Source organism: Schistocerca americana, chromosome 1, assembly GCF_021461395.2.
Source record: "Schistocerca americana isolate TAMUIC-IGC-003095 chromosome 1, iqSchAmer2.1, whole genome shotgun sequence".
NCBI classification, from domain to species: domain Eukaryota; kingdom Metazoa; phylum Arthropoda; class Insecta; order Orthoptera; family Acrididae; genus Schistocerca; species Schistocerca americana.
In genome coordinates this window covers 1,060,338,244-1,060,363,195 of record NC_060119.1, presented here as the reverse complement: position 1 = coordinate 1,060,363,195, position 24,952 = coordinate 1,060,338,244, and the positions used below count along the sequence as shown (strand labels likewise).

Below are 24,952 nucleotides of genomic sequence, written 5' to 3'. Positions count from 1 at the left end.
TAATGTTATGTGGAACAGCCAGCAACAGTAGATGCTATAGCTTTTGGTCCAGGACATTTTTCACTGTTATGTAACATGCATTCATTAAATTGCATACAGCCAACTGCCATGCTACGAAACCCACATAATTACCTCAAATTTATAGACAGAGAAAAAAGAGAATACTATCCGAATTATTGGATTCCTTATGCCTTTTCAGTTTTTACAAAAACAATTTTATAAAGCTTAAGACTTTAGAGATCATTAAAAAAAATACTAATTTGTTTAGTTTTTCAAGTTTTTAATTCAAGCTCACTTCCTATTCCTTAGGACTTCTGATTTTATTTTCCTCCCAGGCATCACTAAACAATTGCAAAACATAATAGAAAATGTCAGATTTAATTTCAGTATCAACTGAATGTGGACGATTTTCACTGTACCTTCACCTTGTAACGTTTGCCTGCTTCATTTCTTCGTTGATCGTCCTTGGTGTCAACGTACTGCACTGCTACACCGGCTGAAAAATGGGGTTTGTAATTTCGACACTAACTACTGTAAATAATGTGGCCGACAGGTGCACAGTTGCGTTTCACAGTTGTTTACTTTCATTGTTCACAACCCTGCAATAATACACAGTTATATACGGCCAGTGCTCTATTGTTTAACTTTCAATACGCCTCATTAATAGGTTGCTGGCGAACATCTACATACTGTTACAATAGTTTACTGTTAAACATCTACAAGGAGTAAAAGCCTAACCACACAGTTCACTGTTCTTTTAGAATAATAAAGTACGTATGGAACAGACACTGTCATTGTTTTAACACACAGCCTATTGGTGTAACACTTATTTCACAGTTAAGTGGATGCATTGTTGTTGATCTAACCAACACAGTTTCCTCGTCTGAAGCTCAACCATGGACTGAATGTCTCAGGACCATAAATTGGGCCCTTACATATCCTCACAATAATAGGTACTGAAACTACACATTGCTTGATGTTCAATTTACATAAATTACAAGTAAAACTTTACTCATTCAACTACTTGCATACATCGAAAAATTGGTTCTTTTTAATAGTTTCTTCTTCTACTACAAAAGTTAGGCTGAATTATTTGTTTAAATGATGAAATTCACATATATTGTTACGCAAACAATACTTTTGGCAAAACTGTTAATTACTTTGAGATTAGTTAAGGGCTGTTTCCAAACGGAGCCAAAAAGATCCTTTAAGAATACTATTAGTTGTTCCTCCAAATGTTTATAATTAGTACAGAATTAATATTTGTTTATAAGTCAAGAATAGAATTTAAGTTACAAAACAATTACTGATTTTGCCCTATAATGAAAGATAATATTGAAAATAAATTAGAAAATCAATTACATACATAAAACTAAGTACAAAATTAGATTTGGTGTTATACTCTTTAAAACTGAGGGCCAACCTTTATCTTTTATGAAAATGCAGATTATACTCACGTACGTTAATGGTAATTAATTCAAAAATGAAAAAATGAATTTTAAGGAGGCAGATGGCAAAACAAGAGGGGAAGTAAAAATATACCAGCTTGCTTCACCACACCCTTGTCATTACTTTGTAGAGCCTTATATGCTCGCATTGCAAAATCAAATCTAGTTTTTAGGTAGTTCAGACAATGGCATTTCTAATGGTTTAAAAGAGTGCAGGAAATATTTTTTTGTAGCAGTAGGCTGAAAATACCAATTTTTTTTAGTTTTTATAAGAAATGTTAATTTTGCACTCAATTTGTAAACTACTGGTAAGCAGTAGGAGAATGGAATTTTATGTTCCAAGACCTTGTGATGGTAAGTTATCGCACACAGAGTTTTAGGTTTATCAAGTGCGTATCTCCAGAGATAACAAAATTAAACTTCTCATTTTTTCAAACAACTATTTTTTTGGCCGACTTTGCTTCAATTTATCCATGTAAAAGTTGCTACCAATTTCTTTAATTACTCCACGTAAGAGTGTGCCAAAAACTGTTCATTATGGCCTAGTCTAGTTTCTTTCAATAACATATTGCCAGAGATAATATGACTCAAAGTTGCTGAAAACTCTGAGATGTACTGTTGAAAGCTGCACTATTGGGTCAAATGAATGATTTTATCTCTGCATGTACTAAGCTGGCAAAAGTGAAATTTAGCTATTGTTCACTGGGAACATGTGAATGTTCACACAGAATTTAATCAAAATCCATTATAGTCATGTGGGAAATTTTTCCGAAATTATACTACTTGGCACAGAATGGCCCCAATGTCAGTACACAGAAGCAGCCAGGAGAAAAAAGTAATGCTGAATACTATTATACAACAATTCTAAATACAGTTCCTGTTGCTTAAAGGGAGGATATCAGTTAGTAGCTTTTGTAAGAGAAAAAGAAAATTAGTAGATATGGATCTCAACTAGTAGTGAAAAAGTGGAGTGGCCGTAGCTTTTAAGTAACTTTGGCATCGTATAGATGGAATAATAAATTATGGGACAGTACCCATCCCCTCTTTCTGAGGAAGAAACTATTCATTGCCTAATCCAGGAGGTTTATCACTTTTACTTTTTAATGTGGTTATCAATAGTACTACACATTTCATCTCTTGAAGGGAAGTACTCGTTGGCAATTCTGTCTCATAATTTGTTAGTTTCCTCAACTGAATTTTGCGATGATAGAACCGATGATGCAATAAGAAGGACTTTCCACAATTGTTTGACTTGTGTGTACTTTTCTATTGCGTTATGTGCTCTTTCATCATTCCTAATTCTATCTATCTCTTCTTCTTCTTCTTCTTCTTCTTCTTCTTCTTCTTCCTCCTCCTTCCTTCCTTCCTTCCTTCCTTCCTTCTTCTGCTTCAGAGTATACACCAACCTTCACAATCACATTCCCTTTGCCGCAGAGATGGAATTTGCTTACTGAGAATGTGGAAGTAGTTATGCTATAGACAGAGGAATGTGTCAAAAACTATACTGGCCCGACCATAAAAACTGAGACCAAATACTACACAGAACACAACACCATTTAGGAACAGACAGAACAGCCCAATTCTAAAATGATGAGTTACAGCTTGGAAATTAGTTGATAACTGAACAAAAACCTACATTTTCAAATACTGTCAACGGTGACCCAGATTACTTGCTGTGCACAGTACAGAAATGGCCACTGAAAAGCTCAAGGTAAGTTAGGCTGCTTGAAAATAGTTCCAGCCACTTGAGAAAAGCGGTTAGGGCTATAGGACACAGCAAAAGGGACCCACATCATCAATACTCCTGAAGGACTGGTAAGACGCTGTATGTCACCAGCTTCCACCTCCTTGTATACCATTAACACAGACATCTAAGTCAGCCAGTCGCTCTGCCAGCCATACTCCAGAAGATTCCCCACTCAGCATCACAATTCGAGTAGTTCGTTTTATCTCTAATAATGACTAAGGCAATCAGTGAAAAGATTTACAGATACCACAAGCAGAGATCTATGGGCATACCCTGGATGAGGCTCCATGCTTAACATAGCATCCAGATAGATAATAAACTAAAGTGGCACAAATATGTCAATCATTTAACCAAATAGTACACTATTGTCTGCTTTTCACTTAAAAATCTATCTCACTGTGTTGAGCTGCACATGGGATTGCTAACATATTTTGCACACTTTCACTCAATACTGTCAAATGTCATAATCTTCTGGGGAAATGTAGCTAAGGACAAAACAGTTTTGTACTATAGAAGAATATTCCTTAAGACTGATGAAAATCTTGCAGCAAGAGCTCGGAATCATTACACTTTAATGATAATATACTTATTTTGTAATAGTACGTACAAGTAATTCATTTTAAGATGAATTTGGAAGAAATCGTGAAATTCACAACCACTATACAAGAAATAAAAATAATGTCCCTACAGGTAACGCATCCCTATCTAGGGTTCACAATGGCATTTCATATTCTGGTACGCCACTTCTTTTACAATTTGTCAGAACACATGGTTATTAATTCTGCATAGCTCTCATGTTTGTATTGAACATATCTCGATTTTCCCAGTACGTAGACAGCTGACAGTGTGCAGTGTGAAGTTATGTAAATGCTTCATTTGAGGTCCTGAATAAAAACGGTATGTGAATGTACAAGGAGGAAGTGTGGAAGATCAACATTAGTCATAATTTGTTGTTCATACATTTCTACTGAAGTTGCCTGCAGTGACTGTTTCATATGGTTATGAATGGGGTCTGCCTTTAGCAAAACACAATTTTGTTTTTTATCCCAAGCACATTTCACTGCATTGCAGCATCCGCAGTGGGCTTTTATTTTATGGCTTTTTACCACATGGTGTGGTTTTCCTGATGTGTTACATTTTTACAGTGACTGATTTCTTTCACAGTTTGCCGTGTTTTCTGTATTCCTCATCTTCTTCACTGTGTTATTGACCTGTCACTGTCACTGTTTCACTGCTCACCAGCTGTTTACCTTGCCTTTACAGCTGGTAAACAGTGGAACAGTAACAGTGACAGCTTAATAACACAGTGAAGAAGATGAGGACTAAAGAAAACACAACAAACTGTGAAAGAAATCAGTCACTGTAAAAACGTAACACATCAGGAGAACCACACTATGTGGTAAAAAGCCATAAAATAAAAGCCCACTGAAGATGCTGCAACTGCAGTGAAACATGTATGGGATAAAAAACAAAAATGTGTTTTGCTAGAGGAGGACCCCATCCAGAAACATATGTGTTGTTAAAACAAACACGGGAAAAAGAGCTTCAACTCCAAGATTATTATTAAAGTGAGAATGTATGAAAAATTAATGACAGCTCAGATTCTATATGAAAGTCTCCCTCCCAGGATACACCGCCTTATCGTAGGCACCTTCAGTGTCGGGTGGGAGGGTTTGCACGCTCTGATGAAGTCGAGATCTGTGCCGGCAGTAGCGTAGCTACTGGCAGGGTCACCCAAGCCAGATTGGTCTTGATGGAGGAGTCATGGTTTTACAAACACAAACTCCAATGACTGAAACCAATACCATGTGGAGGTATGCAATCCCATTATTCAACTTAAATGATAAATAAGAAGCAAAAGATACCTGAATCTGGATGGCTGGATGGAGTATTTGAGCCTTCACCCTACAGAAATAAGTTGACACTGTAAGTACTGGATCACATTCCTTGGTCATGAATAAATCACATTTTTGATTTAGTTTTGGCGTGATGAACAAAGTTTTTATTTTCTTTTGTTTCCTACATCTTAAGGGAGAATGACGGTTATTATTTATTAAATCTAGCTGGCCAATGGATTTGAAGATTCAACTGAGTGAGGTCTAGAGTGCGCTTGAAAGAGCAAAACTACATTTTGAAAGTACTGAGTCTTTATAGATTATAAATAATGTTAAGGATCTATTAATGTAAACAGATTATGTACAAGTTAATATATCAGCAGCATAAATATGTTTTCCACATAATTATAAGTTTCAAATCAAAATTAAATGTACTGATCTGTCTTAACAAAATTACCTGTAGGAACTCCTTGATTACTCACGAAATGATTATTTCACTTAAAAAACAGTAATATGTTATACAAACCCAGCAGCACTTCACAAGTGACCTACACAAATATAATTAATATAACTGACAATATTGTATAGAAATAGTTCAACTTAATGCCGTACCTTCTATTCTTTCAGTCTTGTCCTTGTACTCATTCACATCTTTTTCCTGTACTTCAACAAGAGCAGTTAGCTGCTTATTATGTTGCTGCAGAGCGATAAGTGCTGTACTCTGTGTGTGCAGTTTGCTTTCAAGTTCATTGTACGCAGCTCTAAGGTCATTGTATGACTGCAAACATATCAGAGATATCAAATTTGTTACTGTTGACCAATCATGTACAAAGTAAGTACATTAAACATCACTTTAATGATACATTTTGAGTTGAATGAAAGTTGACCAACAGGACTCTGCCACAGCGAAGTGGAGAGAGAGAGAGAGAGAGAGAGAGAGAGAGAGAGAGAGAGAGAGAGAGAGAGAGAGGGAATTAATCATTATATTTCAGGTCTTGATTAACAACAACACTTTTTTTAACATACATCACACTGCAGAAATTTCTTCCAATCTATTTTGAAATACGGCAATGAGCAATGAGGAGAGTTCAGTTATAAATGCACTACCATAATTGCTTAACAAGAAGACTACATTAAATTTGTTGTTTGTGAGATGTCAGCCACCGCTCACTCTGGGATACCGTTGGTTGGTTGGTTGTTTGTTTGTTTGGGGGAAGAGACCAAACAGCAAGGTTATCGGTCTCATAGGATTGGGGAAGGATGGGGAGGGAAGTCGGCCGTGCTCTTTGAAATGAACCATCCAGCATTTGCCTGGAGCGATTTAGGGCAATCATGGAAAACCTAAATCAGGATGGCTGGACACGGGATTGAACCATCGTCCTTCCATACATTATATCCTTGAAAAAGAGGAGCAGATGTCAATTCAACCAAAGTGTACACCTGGATAATGTTGTTAAAATACATAATGAGTCTGAATTATCTAACTTGGACTGAATCTCCTATGTTTTTACTGTTCTTATACTACATACTTTAGTTTTGTTCATTCTACTCTTTTTTTTTCTTCAGTCACATAGCAGAACTGTTGGGGTTGCACATCATCTGGACCGCAATAATGACGATTGTGAGTATAAATTTTTCAACTTTGCATAAATGGAACAGATAGAACATTAGCCTCTCCTGAACCACTTCTTTGAGTATGTTATGCCTTTCTTCTAGCTCGACTATCACCAGATCTCACTAACGAACAACAGCAGAAGCTACTTGCCATTCTTCAAGAGTTCTCTGAATGATTCAATCCACAGGTGGAGAGCAAATTAGACAAATCAACAGTGAAGCACTGGATTAGCACTGGAGACCGTCAACCAATAAGCCAGAGAGCATGCTGTGTGTCAGCAATGGAACATTAAATAATTCACGTCGAGATAGAGAAAATGATGAAGAACGACATCCTCCAGCCTTCGCAGAGCCCATGGTCATCACCAGTGGTCCTCGTCAGGAAGAAGGATGGCAGTTGGCGCTTTTGTGTTGATTACAGTAAGCTTAATAAGATAACTAAAAAGAACGCTCACCCCCTTCCATGAACTGACGATACACTAGATTGTCTGATGGGGTCTAAGTTTTTCTTAACCATGGACAGGTACTCGGGATACTGGCAAATCGAAGCAGATGAGGCTGATCGTGAGAAAACTGCATTCATCACCCCTGAGGGTGTGTATGAGTTTAAGGTAATGCCGTTTGGTTTGTGTAATGCACCAGCAACTTTTGAACAGATGATGGATAATCTTCTAAGGCACCTCAAGTGGACGATGTGTCTTTGTTATTTAGATGACATTATAGTGTTCTCAGAGACATTTGATTAACATATATAAGACTGAGGGATGTTCTTAAGTGTCTCCAACAAGGTGGACTGAAACTTAATCCTAGAAAGTGTCCCTTTGGAGCAAATGAAATCAAAATACTTGGACACCTTGTGTCAAACAAAGGTGTGCGGCGAGATCCAGAAAAGGTGAGATATATAATGGAATTTCCTATTCCTAAAAGTATTAGAGGAGCTTCCTCGGATTATGTTCTTATTACCGTCATTTTATCAAAGACATTTGTATCAAAGCCAGGCCACTCCAAGAGTTGTTAAAAGCTGATGCTCAACAAGATTCTTTTGATGTGCTGCAAAAAGCTCTGATAACTGACCCTGTACTTGGTCTGTATGATGAGAGAGCACCTACAGAACTACACACAGATGCCAGCAGGTATGAGATCGGTGCTGTTCTGGTGCAAATTTCGGATGGAAAAGAGAAGGTTATAGCCTATGCTTCTAGGACATTTACACAAGCTGAGGGAAACTACTCAACTACAGAAAGAGAATGTCTTGCTATGATCTGGGCCATGTGCAAATTTCAACAGTATCTCTATGGAAGGCCATTCACAGTTGTTACAGACTATCATTCACTTTGTTGGCTGACAGGTCTTAAGGATCCAACAGGACGACTCGCCAGGTGGGCATTACATCTTCAAGAGTATGACATTACCATAGTGTACAAAAGTGGAAGAAAACACCAAGATGCCGACTGTCTCTCAAGAAACCCTGTGCAAGACCATCAAGACTTTGATGAAGATAGTAACTACCTCGTTGGACTCCAGGATCTCTGCTGAGCAGGAGGAGGGCACCAAGATATCTCAAATTATGCTTGCCTTAAATTGGTCAGAGGATGTGAAAGGACAACATAAGGTAGTTAATGGATTACTTTGCATGAAAAACTTTGATCCGTTTGGAAAGAGGTGGCTACCAGTGATTCCTAAACACATGTGTTTAGATGTTCTATAGAAATTCCATGACACACCCGAGGCTGGACGTTTAGGATTTCTTGAGACATACGATAGAATCTGCAAGAGATTTTTCTGGCCAGGTTTATTTAGGAGTGTCCATCACTACGTGTCGCACAGTCGAGAGTGTCAGAGGAGGAAGGCAGCTCCTCAGAAACCACCTGGCCGACTCATACCAATTCCACCAGCCAAAACGCCTTTCCAGCATGTTGGGACTGAACTCCTCGGACGATTTCCAATGCCTGCTAGTGGCAATAAATGGATTATTGTTTGCACTGATTATCGGACAAACTATGCCATTACAAAAGCCGTGAAAAGAGCTGACGCATCCGAGGTAGCCAAACTCTTCGTGGAAGACATTGTATTAAAAAACAGTGCCCCAAGGTCGTTAATTACGGATCGCAGGAAAGTTTTACAATTGAATCTTGCGACAGAGATAAATCGTCAGTGCAACATTACTCATCACATGATGACTGCCTACCATCCGCAAACTAACAGGCTTACTAAATGCCTTAATAAGACGTTGGCCGACATGTTATCAATGTTCGTCAATGTCCAGCAGAGCAACTGGGATGAGGTGCTACCTTTTGTGACGTTTGCCTACAACACCGCCATAAAGGACATCGCAGGATTTATGCCATTTTTCCTGGTGCCTGGGCGTGAGGCGACTACGACAATGAACACTGAGCTTCCGTTACAACCTGATGACTTGGACAACATTGACTACATCAGTCAGATGTTAACCAGAGCTAGGCAAGCCACCGCCCTGTTGTCTACCAGCCTGGTGACCTGTCTGGATCTTCACTCCTGTTCGGATGGTTGGTCTCTCTGAGAAGCTCCTCAGGTGCTACTTTGGATCTTATAAGGTTGTAAGACAGTTGTCTGATGTTACGTATGAAGTTGAAGATTTCGACCCTGACACAAGACGACGAAAGATCAGAGATACGGTCCATGTCCTTCGAATGAAGCCTGCAACCCAGGGTAAATTCGAAGCTCCAGCGACAGGCAATAAGCAGAAAGGTGACGAAGAGTGTAGCGGTAAACGAAGTTCTAAGATCAACACCAGGGTGAAAGCCAGTCATCGGGAGTTGGAGTATGGAGGACTGATGACTTATTCCCGGACTAAGTGGACATAACACCGAGATGCCAGTCTCTTACGAAGGGAGCAATGTCGCAGAAAAAGCTGCGTACCACCGTGGTTTAGTTGTTACGATACTAAACTGTTGCATGGTGGGTCGTGAGTTCAAAACTCACCTGGACTGTACAATTTTAATTTCTATATTCTATTCGATTACATTCTAGAAGTATCCACAAATATCAAGAATCATTGTACTGGAATGTTCTGTAGCTGTATATATACTGTATGTGTTCTGGCCGGAGGCATTTTGCTCCGCGCTCTTGTATGTGCAAGTGCTGGATAAAATCCTCGTTAAGTGAAGTTAGTGTTCATCATTCATCTAGTTACACCTTCTTCTACGTGAAAATATGTTCTCTTAACAATAATGATGAAAAGAATTTTATGAGACACATTCAGCCAGAAAATTTTTGCAAAAAAAAAAAAAAAAAAAAAAAAAAAAAAAAAAAAAAAAAAAAAAAAAAAAAAAAAACGGTGCCCGAAAAAATTTCAAAGTTTGTGGTCTCAGGGATTAAAGGTATGACGAACCTGAATCCTGATATGTAGTAACCAATACACCAAACAACATTTATGTGCCACTGTCCAATACTGAATAAATGAAGTGCGAAGTTGAAGATTTTGTAAAATGATCAAAAATATGGTACTTTCAGCCTGATTTTGCAAAAAACTATGTACTACAAAACTCTTCAAACTGGACACATTAGAAATACCATGGTTTCAGCCACAAAAAATGTATTTTATTACCCAACGCAAACTAACACTTAGATAATCTGACTCAATGATGGGAGTGAAAACCGCAGCACGAAGAAAATGTGAATTTCGGATCCATTTGCTTGCCGCCTATGCAAGATACTCCTACATGTCTGAGAATCCAAGATAAGATACTTACAAAACGGGTTTGTAAGCAGACTTTGGAACTTAAATTAAGAAACAAACGAAATTAAAGGCTTGAGAACCTTGAAGAAGATACCCAACTGTGACGACAGAGTTCCCAGATCATGTTCTTGAACCGGTAGTGATAACGTCACCAAGGACCAATGCCATAAAGTGAGATATTATTTGTCAGCTTAAAAACAAAAGCCACATGCAACAAATCGTGGACAAATGGTTGCTGCAATGTAGCCTACAGCCACAGTACGTTCCTTCATATCTGACGGTAATTTTCAGGTACTGGAAGATCACATGTGATTTCTGGATGCTTGAAAATATGTTCTTTCAAACTGTGTTTAGTCTGAAGTCAATTATGGAAAACTCATTTTCTAAAAATAGACTGAATGTGATCTATTTCTGCAATTTTTATGAAAATTAATTTTCAACTGATTTTGCAGAAATTTGGAAAACAGTATGTGAATGATATTTTATACTAAAAAAATTTATGTTGCTACATTGTTGTGTCCAACATGTCATGTTTATGATGCCTTTATCAACAAAATATAAGAAATCAAAGTTAAAACTTTAATCTCAGCCTAATTTTTCTGGCTACTTTGCCTCAATCGATGTAGCATTGTTAGCACATGTTGGAAATTAAACACATTGTTCTGGGGAGGGCTTAAAGCACACTGTTTCAAATGAGAGTGATTCTGAAGTTTTAACAGAAAATCACCGTTGTAAAAGAAGTGTTGAATATATGCTATTTTCACCTTTTCGCAAAAATCAATTCGCTTTGTAGACTATTGAAAAATGGCAGGTGAATGTAATTTTGTATTCCGCATCCTTCTTCTACTAAGTTATTGCCTATTAAGTTCCATGTTAAGCATGTGTTTCCTCTATGAGATACAAGTATACAAAGTTCCCTATTTTTTCGTGCTGTGATTTTTGCAACCAACTTTGATTCATATTATCTAGCATTGTTAGCACAAATTGGATAACCAAATACACTTTTTTGTGGTTAAAACCATGGTCTTTCTAAAGAGCCCAGTTTGAAGAGCTTTTTAGAACACAGCTTTTTGCAAAATCAAGTCAAGAATACCGGATTTTTTACCTTTTCACAAAATCTTCAACTTCACACTAATTTATTCAGTATTAGAAAGTGATACATAATCGAAATTTTATGTTCGAGAACCTTGTGTTGTTAGGTTGCTACGTGCCAAGTTTCACTCGATTCTGCCTAATTTTTTTTTTTTTTTTTTGGCTGAATTTGGCTCATAAAATTCTTTCCATTATTACTATTAAGAGAAAGCATAAGGTTGTACAAGATGACCAAATTTGATTTCTTTCAACACAATATTGCTTGAGGCATGGCAGCTCAAATTTTCCAGAAATATGAACTTTCTCTGCACAAAGTAGTGCATGGAGTCGAACAAGTGACTAAATCACAGCCAGTATTGCTTTGTCGTATGTTAAACTTTACCAAAGTTCATTGGGGACATTGGAGAATGTTGACATAAAATTTCAATGAAATCCCAACTGATAAAGCAGGGAGATCTAGGTGAGGCGGCATGACCCAATAGTAAATGCAATTTTTGTGTGGCTCACAATATGATCCTGGGTTCAATCAGATGGATGGTAATATGAGACCACAAAGGAGGGACTCGGACTGCTATCTGTTGAGGGAAAGAGACTGAAACAATGTCTGATAAGAGAAATTATTTGGTTAGTTAAGTGAAGAGAAAATTTCACTTGTGATGGTGGACTGGAATTCGATAGCAGAAAAGGCAGAGAAAGGAAAAGAGGCAAACAAATACTGGGAAAAATGAATGAAAGAAGAAGCCACCTACAGAATTTTTCACAGAGCACAATTTAATTGTTGCCACCACTTGGTTTAAGAATCACAAAAAAGTTGCACTTGAGGTATGTGGAAAAGAGGCCAGAGAACACAAGAGTCAGACAGGTTACACAATGGTAAGACAAAGATTTTGGAACCAGATTTTAAACTGCAAAGTGCTTTAAGGGCAAATTTGGAACATGAACATTATTTATGGGTTATGAACTGCAAATCAAAACTGACAGAAAGGCAGAAAGTTAAGGAGATGAAACACGGATACACTGAAAGACGCAGAAAATGCCGAGAATTTCAAAAGAAGCATTTGGCAACAACTGACAAACAGGAATAAAATACAACAGAATACAAATGGGTAGCACTGAGAAGAAATGGTGAAGGCAGTAGAGGAGCACATAGGGCAAAAGACAAGAGCCAATAAAAACTCTTGGATAACACAACAAAATATGCAGGCTTTCATGGCCAGTATTTGTGTTTATGGTGATATTTGTTTTATGTGAATAAGGCCACGGTCTAATGCATAATTCTCTGTCCAACATTGAGCCTTCCAATGGTGAAGGCTTTAACAACTCAGAAAGCAGATCCATCTCCAACAAGCTCAGCAAGCTAAACTGTTCACATGTTTCCATGCAATAGTTGGTTCGTGACATCATCAGACTGCTGCCTAAGACTGCAGAGTCACATCGACATAGGTTATGGAGTTTGCAGTGGGAAAGAGTTGGCACTATTTGTTTTATTTAGCACTAAATCCCACAACTCATCTAATTTCAATCCTCCTTCTCCTCCTCTTCTTTTTCTGGTGGTATCACTAATTGATCATTGTTTGTTAGGAGGTAAGACAGATTCCAACAACAGGAAAATTAAAAACCCCTTTGAAGAAAGGAGACAATGTGTAGACTTTCATGGTCAGCGTCTGCATTAATTAAAACTTTCAGGCTAAAAGGTCATGGTCGAACAGTAGAAGTTCTTCCTCCTGAGGTGAGCCAACGACTGGCTGCTTGGCCGTGGAGGTCCTGTTTATATATAGTGTACAGGGGACACCACCACTCATCACGTGCTGTCTCACACGAATGTCATTACATAAACACACTTGATTTAAATGGCTGCTTCACTACCCAAGCCATCTGGATCCTTAACTCCATGAGCAGCTTTTCTGAACTGCACACAGATGGGAGTTATCCTTACAACAAATTCTCTGCTCCCATAATTATCCCGGTTTCAACCTATGGTAACATACTGCCCCAGACCCTCCACCCAACAGTTTCCACCCCCTCTGTCCTATCATCTCCTCCCCGTTCTCATCTCCTGCCCTGTTTATTTGCAGCCCTCTGCCAAAGCATGCCAGTCTCCCCTCCCCTCCCCTCCCCCCCCCCCTCCTGCCCCAGAACCTCCTGATGCTGCGTCTATTCGCAGTCTAGTTCCTGCACACTCCAACAGACAGTGTTTGTCTCTCTCTCCACTACTATCCTCTCCACTACTATCCCCTCCCCTTCCCAACCCTCTCCAGATCGCTGCTCAAAACCCATGTGATGTTGCATTTCAGCCCGAGATGCTGAAGTTGGTGGTCGTGTGTGCGTCAGGTGTGCTTGCTTGCCCTACCACCCCTTTTTTGGTGTGTGTGTGTGTGTGTGTGTGTGTGTGTGTGTGTGTGTGTGTGTGTGTGTGTGTGTGTGTGTGGGCACACGCGCGCGCCTTCCCACAACTACACGAAATTTTATACACCCCAGGGGTTGCAAAAGGATATCATGGGTCTTTTGCCAATCTTAAACATTCACTGATCTTTTGGTGGGTCTGAAGATTGTTTCAACTCAAAACTTGGCCAGAACTTTCCCAATATGGTCCATAATATTGTGGATAAATGGAAGAAAAACTTTCCCAGCCGAGGACTGTTGTTGCTGTTGGATGTTTTCAGACACTTTTCTTCTGGAATGGAGTGCTTGATCTATATCATCAATGGCATATCCATTTTTTTTAAAGCCATTTGCAAATTATTTAGTTATCTCGCAAATAATCTAACTCACAGATTTTATTAGCCCTGTCCACCAATGTTTTAATAACAGCTCTCTTCTGCCAGAGTGAAGGTTCAAATCCATATGGAGGTAACAATCAGTATGTCTATCTTTCCGACGTACCTTATGAGTGACCTTAAGTCCCACCTGCCTGTTTAATTACTGAAACATCCAAAAAATTAAGATGTCCATTGCTCTCTGTCTCTATAGTAAATTGTATCTGTTGATTAATTACTATTTAAATGCTCCAATAAACCATTCAACTCCTCTTCACCATGATTCCATATCCCAAAAGTGTCATTCACCTACCAATATAACTTCAGTGGACTTTTATTGGCTGACTGCAGCACCTATTGTTCAAAAAATTCCATAAAAAGATTAGCAACTGCTGGACTTGGAGGGTACCTCAATGTTGTTCCTTCAGTGTGTTCATAAAACCCATTACTGCACTGAAAATACGTCATGGATAGGCAATGTTGAAACAGGTGGGAAACATGAGCTACGTAAAGAAGAGCTCTGTTAATTGGAATCATGATGATCAGGGATACCACATCAAAACTGGCAAATGTATTACCTCGGCTGTCAGTAATTCCCTTCAACTTCTCGATAAAGCGCATAGAATTTTTAATACGATGATCAGTTTTTCTGTGAGCAGAGAATCCAATAGCATTCACTTTCAGTCTCAGTAGAACATTAGGCTTAAGAATCTTAAGTAGCCCGTATAATCCAGGAGGGTAAGCTTCCTTTTGAAAAGATATTTTTTATCTTCTGTAGGAATGGAAGACTTTTTTTATGAAATGATTGGTGGCTATTAACACTTCCGATGCATGATCCTTTTGCAATTTTTTATAAGTGGTAGGATCCAAGAGGTCACTGATCTTCTTCTTGCCGTCTTTACTCTTCGACACAAGGGTAGCATTCCCCTTATCAGCAGTAAGTACAATAATATTCTACCAACCCGAGAGGGTATGTCTGTTATTGTATGACGACTGGAGAGCCTTGCATGCTCAATTTTTTGCTGTGTTGTTGTGACACCAGGACAGTTCAGAAGTTTCTGAAGGTGAAAAGATTGTTTCATTCAGAGCAAGTTAACTATACATATTTACATATGGAACTGGCAATGCTACGGGAGCCGAGTAACCAAACACATCGAGGACTGTCAGTAAGTAGCAGTCTTCTGTTAAATTCCCATTTATTTTTTAGCAATACAATGCAGTTTTGTTATTGGAATAAGTTGGATAGGCTAAAATTTGGAACTATGGAACTTAGAGTGGAAGTGTCTTCTAATAGGCAGAAGTAGTAATTTGGTAATTTACAAAAGGGTGGACAGGAAACACTAGTTACAGACAATTCCCATTCGGTTACTAATTTGTCCAGAAGAGAACCATCTAAGGAAGAAATTTCTGTCCTCTCGAAGACGGAAATTTTGCAAATACTCCACTGAAGGTTTCCACTGAGGCTATTGTAGCTAATATAGATGCAAGGATTTGTCTGTTACCATCAGATCCTGCTGACGACTTTTGGATGGTAACAGCCAGGATGCTACGTTAAGCTAAGCCACCCAGCAGTAATGTGTCTCAAGGAGAAAAGAAGGCATTACATGAGGTTAATGCTGATAAGAATGTTATCATACTTACTGCTGATAAGGGTAATGCTACCATTGTGTTGAAGAGTAAAGACTACCACAGGAAGATCAGTGACCTCTTGGATCCTATCAGTTATAAGGATCCTGCAACGGAAGTATTAACAGCTACCAATTATTTAATAAAAAACTCTTCCATTCCTACAGAGGATAAAAAATATCTTTGCAAAATGAAGCTTGCCCTCCTAGATTATATGGACTACGTAAGGTTCTTAAGCCCAATGTCCCACTGAGACTCAAAGTGAATGCTATAGGATTCCCTACTCAATAGTTGTCGAACATTTTTGCCTCCTCATTACAACCATATACTGGAAAAACTGATCATCATATTAAAAATTCTATGCAGTTTATTGAAAAATTGGAGGAGATTACTAATATCCCATGTGATTTCCTTGCCAGTTTTGATGTGGTATCCCTGTTCACCATGGTTCCATTTGACGAAGCTCTTTCTTACATAGCTGATATGTTTCCCACTGATATAGTAGCCTTGTTTCAACACTGCCTATCCACGACTCATTTTCAGTACAGTAATGAGTTCTATGAACAAACTGAAGGAGTGACAATGGGGAGCCTTGTAAGTCCAGCTGTTGCTACTCTTTTATGGAATTTTTTAACAGCAGGCACTGTAGTCAGCCAATAAGTCCTCTGAAGTTGTATTGGCAGGTGGATGACACTTTTGTGACATGGAATCATGGTGAAGAGGAATTGAATGGTTTCTTGGAGCATTTAAATAGTATTAATCCACATATACAATTTACTATGGAGACAGAGAGTAATGGGCAGCTTAATTTTTTTGAATGTTTCAGTAATTAAACAGGCAGATGGGACTTTAGGTCACTCATTAGGTACGTAGGAAAGATAGGCATACTGATCGTTACCTCCATACGGATTTGAACCCTCATCCCAGGCAGAAGAGAGCAGTTATTAAAACATTGGTGGACAGGGCTAGTAAAATCTTTGAGTTAGATAATTTGCAAGAGGAACTAAATCATTTGCAAACGGTTAAAAAAAAAATGGATACACTGTTGATGAGATAGATCAAGCACTCCATCCTAGAAGAAAAGTGTCCGAAAAAATCCAACAGCAACAACAACCGTTGGCTGCGAAAGCTTTTCTTCCATTTATCTACAATATTATGGACCATATTGGGAAAGTTCTGGCCAAGTTTCGAGTTGAAACAATCTCCAGACCCACCAAAAGATCAGTGAATGTTTAAGATCAGCAAAAGACGCACGACACCCTTTTGCAACCTTTGGGGTGTATAAAATTCTGTGTAGTCGTGGGAAGGTTTATATTGGAACAATGAAAAGAAGTGTTAATACCCACCTAACCAAACACAAAAGTAACTGTAGTCTGGACAAACTGAAAAAATTGACTGTAGCGGACACGTTTTTGAAGATGCCGATCATGGAATATAATTTAATGAGGAGATTGCATTATTATGCATGTACATACAGAGACATCATAGAGATTTATAAAAACTACAATAATTTTAACAAAAAAGGAAAAGGATTAATGCTAGATAAGATATGGCAGTCGACTTTGTACCAACGAGTGACAATCGATTACCTTTGATCAAGAGTAATGATATTAGTCACAGATAGGTTCATTGTTGACTGCATGTGACAAGTGGTGGTGCCCTCTATGTGCTCTATATAAAAGAGTCCTGCATGGCCTAGGAGCCAGTCGTTGGCTCACCTCAGATGTACCCCGCACTTGTCAACGAAACGTCAGGAGGAAGAATTTCTACTGTTCGACCACAGCTTCTTAGCCCATAAGTTTTAATTAATAAAGGAGAGACAGCTGTATGAATATCAGGATTTCACATGGAAAGCCAGTAGTGCTAAGTGAAGGAGGTAAAACTGAAAAGTGGAAGAAATATACAGAATGACTAGACATTGAAAGTAAACATCAACAGAACAGTATAGAAACAAAGCAGAAAATAAGTGAAGATGAGACTGGAAATATGGTACTGCAAGAAGAATTTGACAGAGCAATTAAAGACCCAAGACGAAGTAAGTCCCTGGAGTAGAGCATATTTCCCATAATTATTGAGATCCTTGGGAGAGCCATGCATGACCAAACCATCCCTCTTGGTATGCAAGTTATATGAGACAGGGAATTTACCCTAAACTTCAAGAAGAACGTAATAACTACGATTACAAAAGTAGAGTTGCTGACAGTTGTTAATATAACACAACCATCAGTTTAGTAGGTCATGGTTGCAAAATACTGATGCCAATTATTTACCGAAGAATAGAAAAACTGGTACAAGCTAACAATGGGAAAGATCAGTTTGGGATCTGGAGCCATATAGGAACACACAAGGCAATACTGACCCCATGACATACCCTACAAGATAGGTTAAAGAAAGGTAAAAGGCTTAGAGAAAACTTTTAAATAAGTTCACGGAAAAATGCTCTTTGATATTCTGAGGATAGCAGAGACTTTGTAAAACAAATAAAGATGAATAAAAAAAGGTCACTGAGGGTTCTGTGCAATCCTGGGAATTGAAGCGCAACTATTTTTGCCTGTTTTCAACATATATTGGCAAGATATCGGTCCCAGGAATTCCAAGACCATATCAAAAACTCTACAGTAGCTCCTCATGTTAGACCAGGCATACAAAAAGAAGCAAACAAAGATTTACATACATAGATATGAAAGATTTAATAAAATGTTTTTATTTACTTACTTAAATATGACTCCAACTTACATTTTATGTTTACATGTAGTAATGTTCATCTTTTTTGCTTTTGATGGATGGTGAATGCAATGTGTGTTCTAATGGCAACAAGAGATTTTTTATCTGATATAATTACAATTTAACCATTTTCAGACTTTTTACTTTACTTGTACTGTGAAATCTTACTTCTTGCCAAATTTCATGATTCTATGTCAATGGAAAGCACCCTATAGGTTTTGATAAGTGAGCTTGCGAGTATCAAAATATGTGACATAAAGGGCCAAATCTTTTGATTGCACAGATTGTAGTAACTGACATAAATCTGAATTTGATGCGCTAACTTGTTCGCGAGAAGATGGGGTCTTAACGTACAGACAGACGAACAGACAGAAGGATAAAAAATGACAAAAAATATTTTTCATCTTATAATTACATATTAACAATTTTCAGATTTTTTTGATTTACCTGTACTGTGAAACATTGCTTCTTGCCAAATTTCATGATTCCACGTCAACAGGAAGTACCTTGTAGGTTCTGATGAATTGGTTGGCAAGTTTCAAAACAAGTGCCATAAATGGCCAAATCTTTTTACTTAATGGACTTGGAAGCTTAAATGTTTTACACCGCCAAGGGATCATAGACTTTAGTACGCAACATAAATTTGAACTTGATACGCCAACCTGTTCCAGAGAAAAGGGGTCTTAACAAACGGACAGACAGACAGATGGATACAAAAATTAAAAAAAATATTCTTTTGTGCGACATAACAACAAATTAACAATTTTTGGATTCTTTCCTTTACTTGTACTGTGCAACCTTGCTTCTGGCGAAATTTCATGATTCTAGATCAATGGGAAGCAACCTATACATTTTTATGAGTGAGTTTTTGAGTATCAAAATATGTGATATAAATGGCCAAATCTTTTGATTGCACAGACCGTAGTAACTGACATAAATCTGAATTTGATATGCTAACTTGTTCACGAGAAGAAGGGGTCTTAACGTACGGACTGCATTGACCAGAAGCTTATACTTTTTACGCTCCCAAGGGCCCATGGACCTCAATATCTCTGTATCTAAAAGGCAATGTCCCAACTGAGTGACTGACTGACTGACTGACTGACTGACTCACCCACTCACTCACTCACACTGACTAAGTCAGTCAGTCAGTCAGTCAGTCACTCACTCACTCACTCACTCACCAACCAATCATCAGCTAAGGACAGAAACTTGAAATTTGGAGAGCGTGTGGATCTTACATGTAGATATCATTTAAGAAGGGATTGTTCAAAATTCCACTCCTAAAGGGACTAAACTGGGAGATGAAAGGGTTTTTGAAAGTATGTGGCTATTAAGGCAATGTTGTAGAACTACACAAATCGGTATTGGGTTTCTCAGAAATAGGAAATACATACTTCAGCAGTTTTGGAAATTCAACCATTAAGCGGATAAAATAGCGGGTGAAAGATTTTTTGGAAATGATTTGTTATTAAAGAACTATTTGACTTCTCAATTAGAAATTTTTTAAAAATTGTGTTCCTGTGTTTTTGGAAATTCAGCTCCCTTAGGGAGTGAAATATGGGATGAAAAGTTTTATGAAATTATTTCATTATGAAAACATTTTCAAAGTTAAATCTATGAAAATTTGTGTTTTGCTTCTTTGTTAGAAATTAAAAAATGTGTGTTTCACTGTTTTTGGAAATTCAATCCCATGGGACTGAAACAGGGGGTGAAAATTTTTAAGAAAAGATTTTATTATACCAAAAAATTTTGAAGAAAATATTTTGTTATATCAAAAAAAATTTTCAGTGAAATGTGTGTTAGGGGATGGAAGTTCCTATGGAAATATCACCACAAGAACACAAAAGGCAGAACCTCAGACTCCAACCACCAGAAGTAGTCTTTCGTCAGAAGTACATTCAGAAAAGACCATGCTCCTAGAGACTTAATTAGCATTAAGTTGTAAGGTGTTGTGATTTGTGAACATAAAAATTTTATTAAAGGGAAAAACTCTATTCACACAATACAAACTATGTGAGCAAAGCTGTGGGTAGGAAACTATTGTGACAAAAATTTGAACTTGATACATCTACATCTCCCCGAGAAAAAGGTTTCTTAACAGTTGGACAAACAGACAGATGGACAACAAGGTGATCCTAACAGTTCTGTTTTTACATACAAGGCACAGAACCCTAAAAAGAGCGAAAGGTTTTGTATGGCTTGTATAGAAACTAGACTACAGTTATACGAGTTGAGGGTATGAAAGGGAAACAGTGGTTGAGAAGGTAACAATACAGGGTTGTGGCCTATCCCTAATGTTATTCAATCCGTAAAGTGAGCAATCAGTAAAGGAAACCAAAGAACAATTTAAGAGAATAATTCAAGTTCAGGGAGAAGAAATAAAAATTTTGAACTTTCTCAATTACACTGTAGTTCTCTCAAAGAACACTAATAGCCCTGGAGAGCAGCTGAATGGAATGGAATGGACACTGTCTTGAAAGGAGGATATAAGATGAACATCAACTTAAGTAAAACAAGGTAATGGAGTGCAGTGGGATTAAATCAGGTGATGCAAAGAAATCAGATTAAAAAATGATCAACTAATAGTACTAGGTGCTTATAACTGCAGTGCAATTACTAACAGAGGTCCAGTGTGGGCTTTAATTATCATTTGGCAGCAAAACATGATACTTAAGCTAAGGTGTTAATGTAGATGTGATTAACACTGGAAAAAAATTAATACCAATCATGTGCTCATGTTGAACAACTCATGTAAACGGCAGTTAATAATAAAATCAGCATTATGCCTTTCTCTCCCGTTTGACCTTTTCTGCTCAAATTCTGTTCCTGATCCTGATCCATTACACATGGAAACATTTCTACACATCTTTCTTGCATTCGCAGCATCAGATTTGCTTCTGGTGGCTGAAATAGGAACTAATGTTAACCAATGTCAATCGATTTCGCGTTTACACATTAGAATGTCTACCAAGCACTGCTGCCATATGGTAATTGTAATTGCAGCTCACACTGGACCTCTGTGAGTAGCTGCACTTTAACCATAACCATCGGGTAGTAGAGTTCTGTGTTTTTGACAGTAGAATAACTTAAGTTGGCCAAAGTAAAAAGGATATAAAATGAAGACTGACAAAAGCACGATTGTCATGTCTGAAAAAAGATGAATTTATAAACATTCCATATAGATTTAAACATTAGGAAATCTCTTCAGAAGTTGTCTATGTGGAATGTATCCTTGCACAGAAACGGTTCAGACATGAAGAGATTAGAACTTTTTGAAATGCTATGCCATAGAAGAATGCTGAAGCTTACACTGATACATCGTATTACTAATGAGGTGGAACAGAACTGAACTGTAAAAAACAGAAATTTATGGAACAATCTGGCTAAAAGAAGAGAAAAGTTGATGGGACACGTCCTGAGGCACCAAGGAACAATCACTTTGAACATGGAGGGAAGTTTGGAAGGTAAAAATTGTGGAGAGAGATAAAGGTTCAAATGCAGTAAACAGGTTCAAATGGATTAGGCTGCAGTAGTTATAAAGTACCAAATAGTTTAAAACAGATGTAGGTTGCATTAGTTACGTAGCTATGAAAAGACTTACACAGGATAGACTATGGTGGTGAACAGCATCAAACCAGTCTTTGGACGGAAGATTACAACAAAATGATACAAATTTATTCGCTAAACTGTAGAGGATACCTGAAAATTTTTAATTTTTTGAATCGAAAACAAAAAAAACTGGCATGATTAAATGCTGTATGAACTTGCAGTACTTCTTAAATTCACAATTCACAGGTACTATGTTCAAAAATTGGAGAAATCTGAAATGGGGTCCAAAAATTAACTAAAACCTCTTTATTTGATTGTGATTAAACCTGCATTAAATAACATTCATATAATTAATACTTTATAAATATTAAGACAATGTTTTGATGACACAAATTAAATAATTTCATCATTATTAGTGCAAAACAAACCTTTTCAAGTGGCATATATCTCTCCATATAATGCATAAATCTCTCTCTTACAGTTGCAGCACTGTGCCGTGACTTCTGCAGTTTTCTTACGAGTTGCTGATTCTGCTGCTTCCTCCTTTCATATTTCTGGATCAGAGTCCTGCAATTTTTCAAATTAAAAAGAGGCAGTTAATTTTCTTCACACGTTGAGAAAAAAACAATGTTTCCCATTTTAATATCAAAGAGCATGTAAGAGATAACTTTTACTATCAAAAGAGGTAGGGCACAATTTTATCTAGTAAAAATGAGGAAGTAAATGATTTTAGCTTTGTTACAAGAGTTGTCTAGCTATTTGCTTGGAGTGATTTAGGGATATCAAGGATCACTGCACTTTTTGAGTCTTGTTCCCTCCAAACCGGCCTTCTAGAACACCTTGGATACAGGAAGCTTTTCATTCTAAAAATACAAATTTTATATTTCTGTAGCTGCAAAAAGAAGTTGACCTAAAAGTTTCTGGCACACACAAAGCAAGGAAAAAAATGTCCGGAAGTGGATGTATTAATAGTAAGATTTTCTCATTATGGGTTTCATTTCTGTATTAACATTGTAACAGACGAACAGTACACAATATTACCTTTCTATATATTGCAATGCACATAGCACAGAAATTAACTCTGTTTCACTACAAATTAATTGCTGGTGTGCTAGAAAAACAAAAAAAAAACAATATTCACAACAAGAGAGATTAACAACAGGAAGAATCATGTTGTAATAACTTCACTACACATCCAAATAATCATCCTTCAGGATTTCGTTCTTGATGAATATATCATGTACACCTTAAATACCAGTTACTGGCAGAGGGTTCAACACTCATCTTTCATCCTTTTTTATCCACTTAAATACAAATTTAAAAAAAACCATACGTGGTGTGTGTAAAACGTTCGGTGAATGCTATCAGACAACAACCAAAACAAATGACGCAAACAAACATTCTTTACTGCCCTCCACACTAGTCACTACCCACTACAGCTCACTTTTGACAACATTCGTACAACTTCTGGAAACTATCAGCAAAGGCCTCCTGTAGAACTGATAGCAGAACAGCTTACACACCATCTTTGATGGCATTCACATCCACGCAACATTCACCTTTCATGGCCACCTTCAAGCGGGGAAACGGGCAGAAGTCTGCAGGAGACCAATCAGGAGAGCAGGAAGGGTGTCCTATCCATTTTCCAGGCCTGTGTAACTCTGGCCAAACCCGCCGGATACACTATAGCGATCTGTTCAAAACAAACCGGTAAAATGCAGCATTAATGGTTTAACCTGCAGGGACAAATTCCTTGTAGAAGGTGCTGCTGTTGTTGAAAAAGGCAATGGGGAAGACGGTGGGGGACATCAATTCATGTTTTGATTCCAGATTGAACTGGTAGCACCAGGTCTCATCTCCATGATAGTGTTCAGAAGCAATGAGTCCTGGTCACACATGGAAATGAAATCACCAGCAGTTTCCATCCATTTTGCTTTCTGCCCCTCTGTGAGCTTGTATGGCACAAAGTGGGAGCACATCTTCCGCTTACTCAAATCATCGCAGACGATGGTGTGCACTGTGTCCCTGCTAATGCCCAATTCCTCTGCAATGAATCTAACAGTCCATCACCAACCTTGTACCAGCATTTGTCACACTTTCTCGATCTTTTCTGAGCTTCTGCTGATCGATGGCCAACCTGAACATGGCTCATCCTCAGTTGTTTCCTTCCCTTCACGGACACGTTTATATAATTGGTAAACACATTTTCTGCCCACGGCTTCCCTCCTGTACACCTGCACCAACATTCCATGTGCCTCTGTTGCAGTCTTCCCCAATTTGTAGCAGAACTTGATGTTTACATGTTGCTCCATTGCACTGTGATACTTTCTCTCACACTGACTACATTCAACTGGTTGCAGTCTGTTTACACAGCCAGTCACATATAGTGCATGCAGTGTATCGATTCTCCTCAAGTCTCTGAAGACCCGTGCACATGCATGCACACATGCATGCACACATGCAACAAGTTGCTGTTCAGGTAAGACACCATTCACCAAACTTTTTAGACACAATACGTACACTTGGCAATTTGTACAGCGGAAGTTATGATTCCATAACTTTACCCTCTTTGACACAATCCTGGTTGAAAATGTGAAAATATGAGACAATTTCATTTCACTGTGTGTTGTACTGATTGCCAATTTCTACACATTTATTAAACAAGTAAGGCATCATCAAAATCCTTTTTAGTTCTCAAAAATACTAGTCCATACAGATGCATTTCAATAATATGTGTGTGTGTGTGTGTGTGTGTGTGTGTGTGTGTGTGTGTGTGTGTGTGTGTGGTTTGCTCTACTATGTGAATAATGTCATTTAGACTCAAGTCTTATACATGGATA

The 24,952-nt window shown here is 37.9% G+C and overlaps 1 protein-coding gene across 4 annotated transcripts in view; it reads right to left on the bottom strand.

The window, feature by feature from the left end:
• The window catches only part of LOC124617258, a 303,970-nt gene that overhangs the window by 235,514 nt on the left and 43,504 nt on the right, over positions 1–24,952 (bottom strand). For 3 of the 4 annotated variants that reach the window (XM_047145250.1, XM_047145253.1, XM_047145251.1), the window contains exons 3-4: positions 22,541–22,679; positions 5,643–5,808 (exon numbers count right to left, since the gene is read on the bottom strand). In XM_047145250.1, coding sequence (XP_047001206.1) covers positions 5,643–5,808; positions 22,541–22,679 — 305 coding nt within the window. Of the gene's footprint in view, positions 1–5,642; positions 5,809–19,007; positions 19,059–22,540; positions 22,680–24,952 lie in introns of those variants that run through there. The other variant, XM_047145252.1, reaches the window with a different exon arrangement.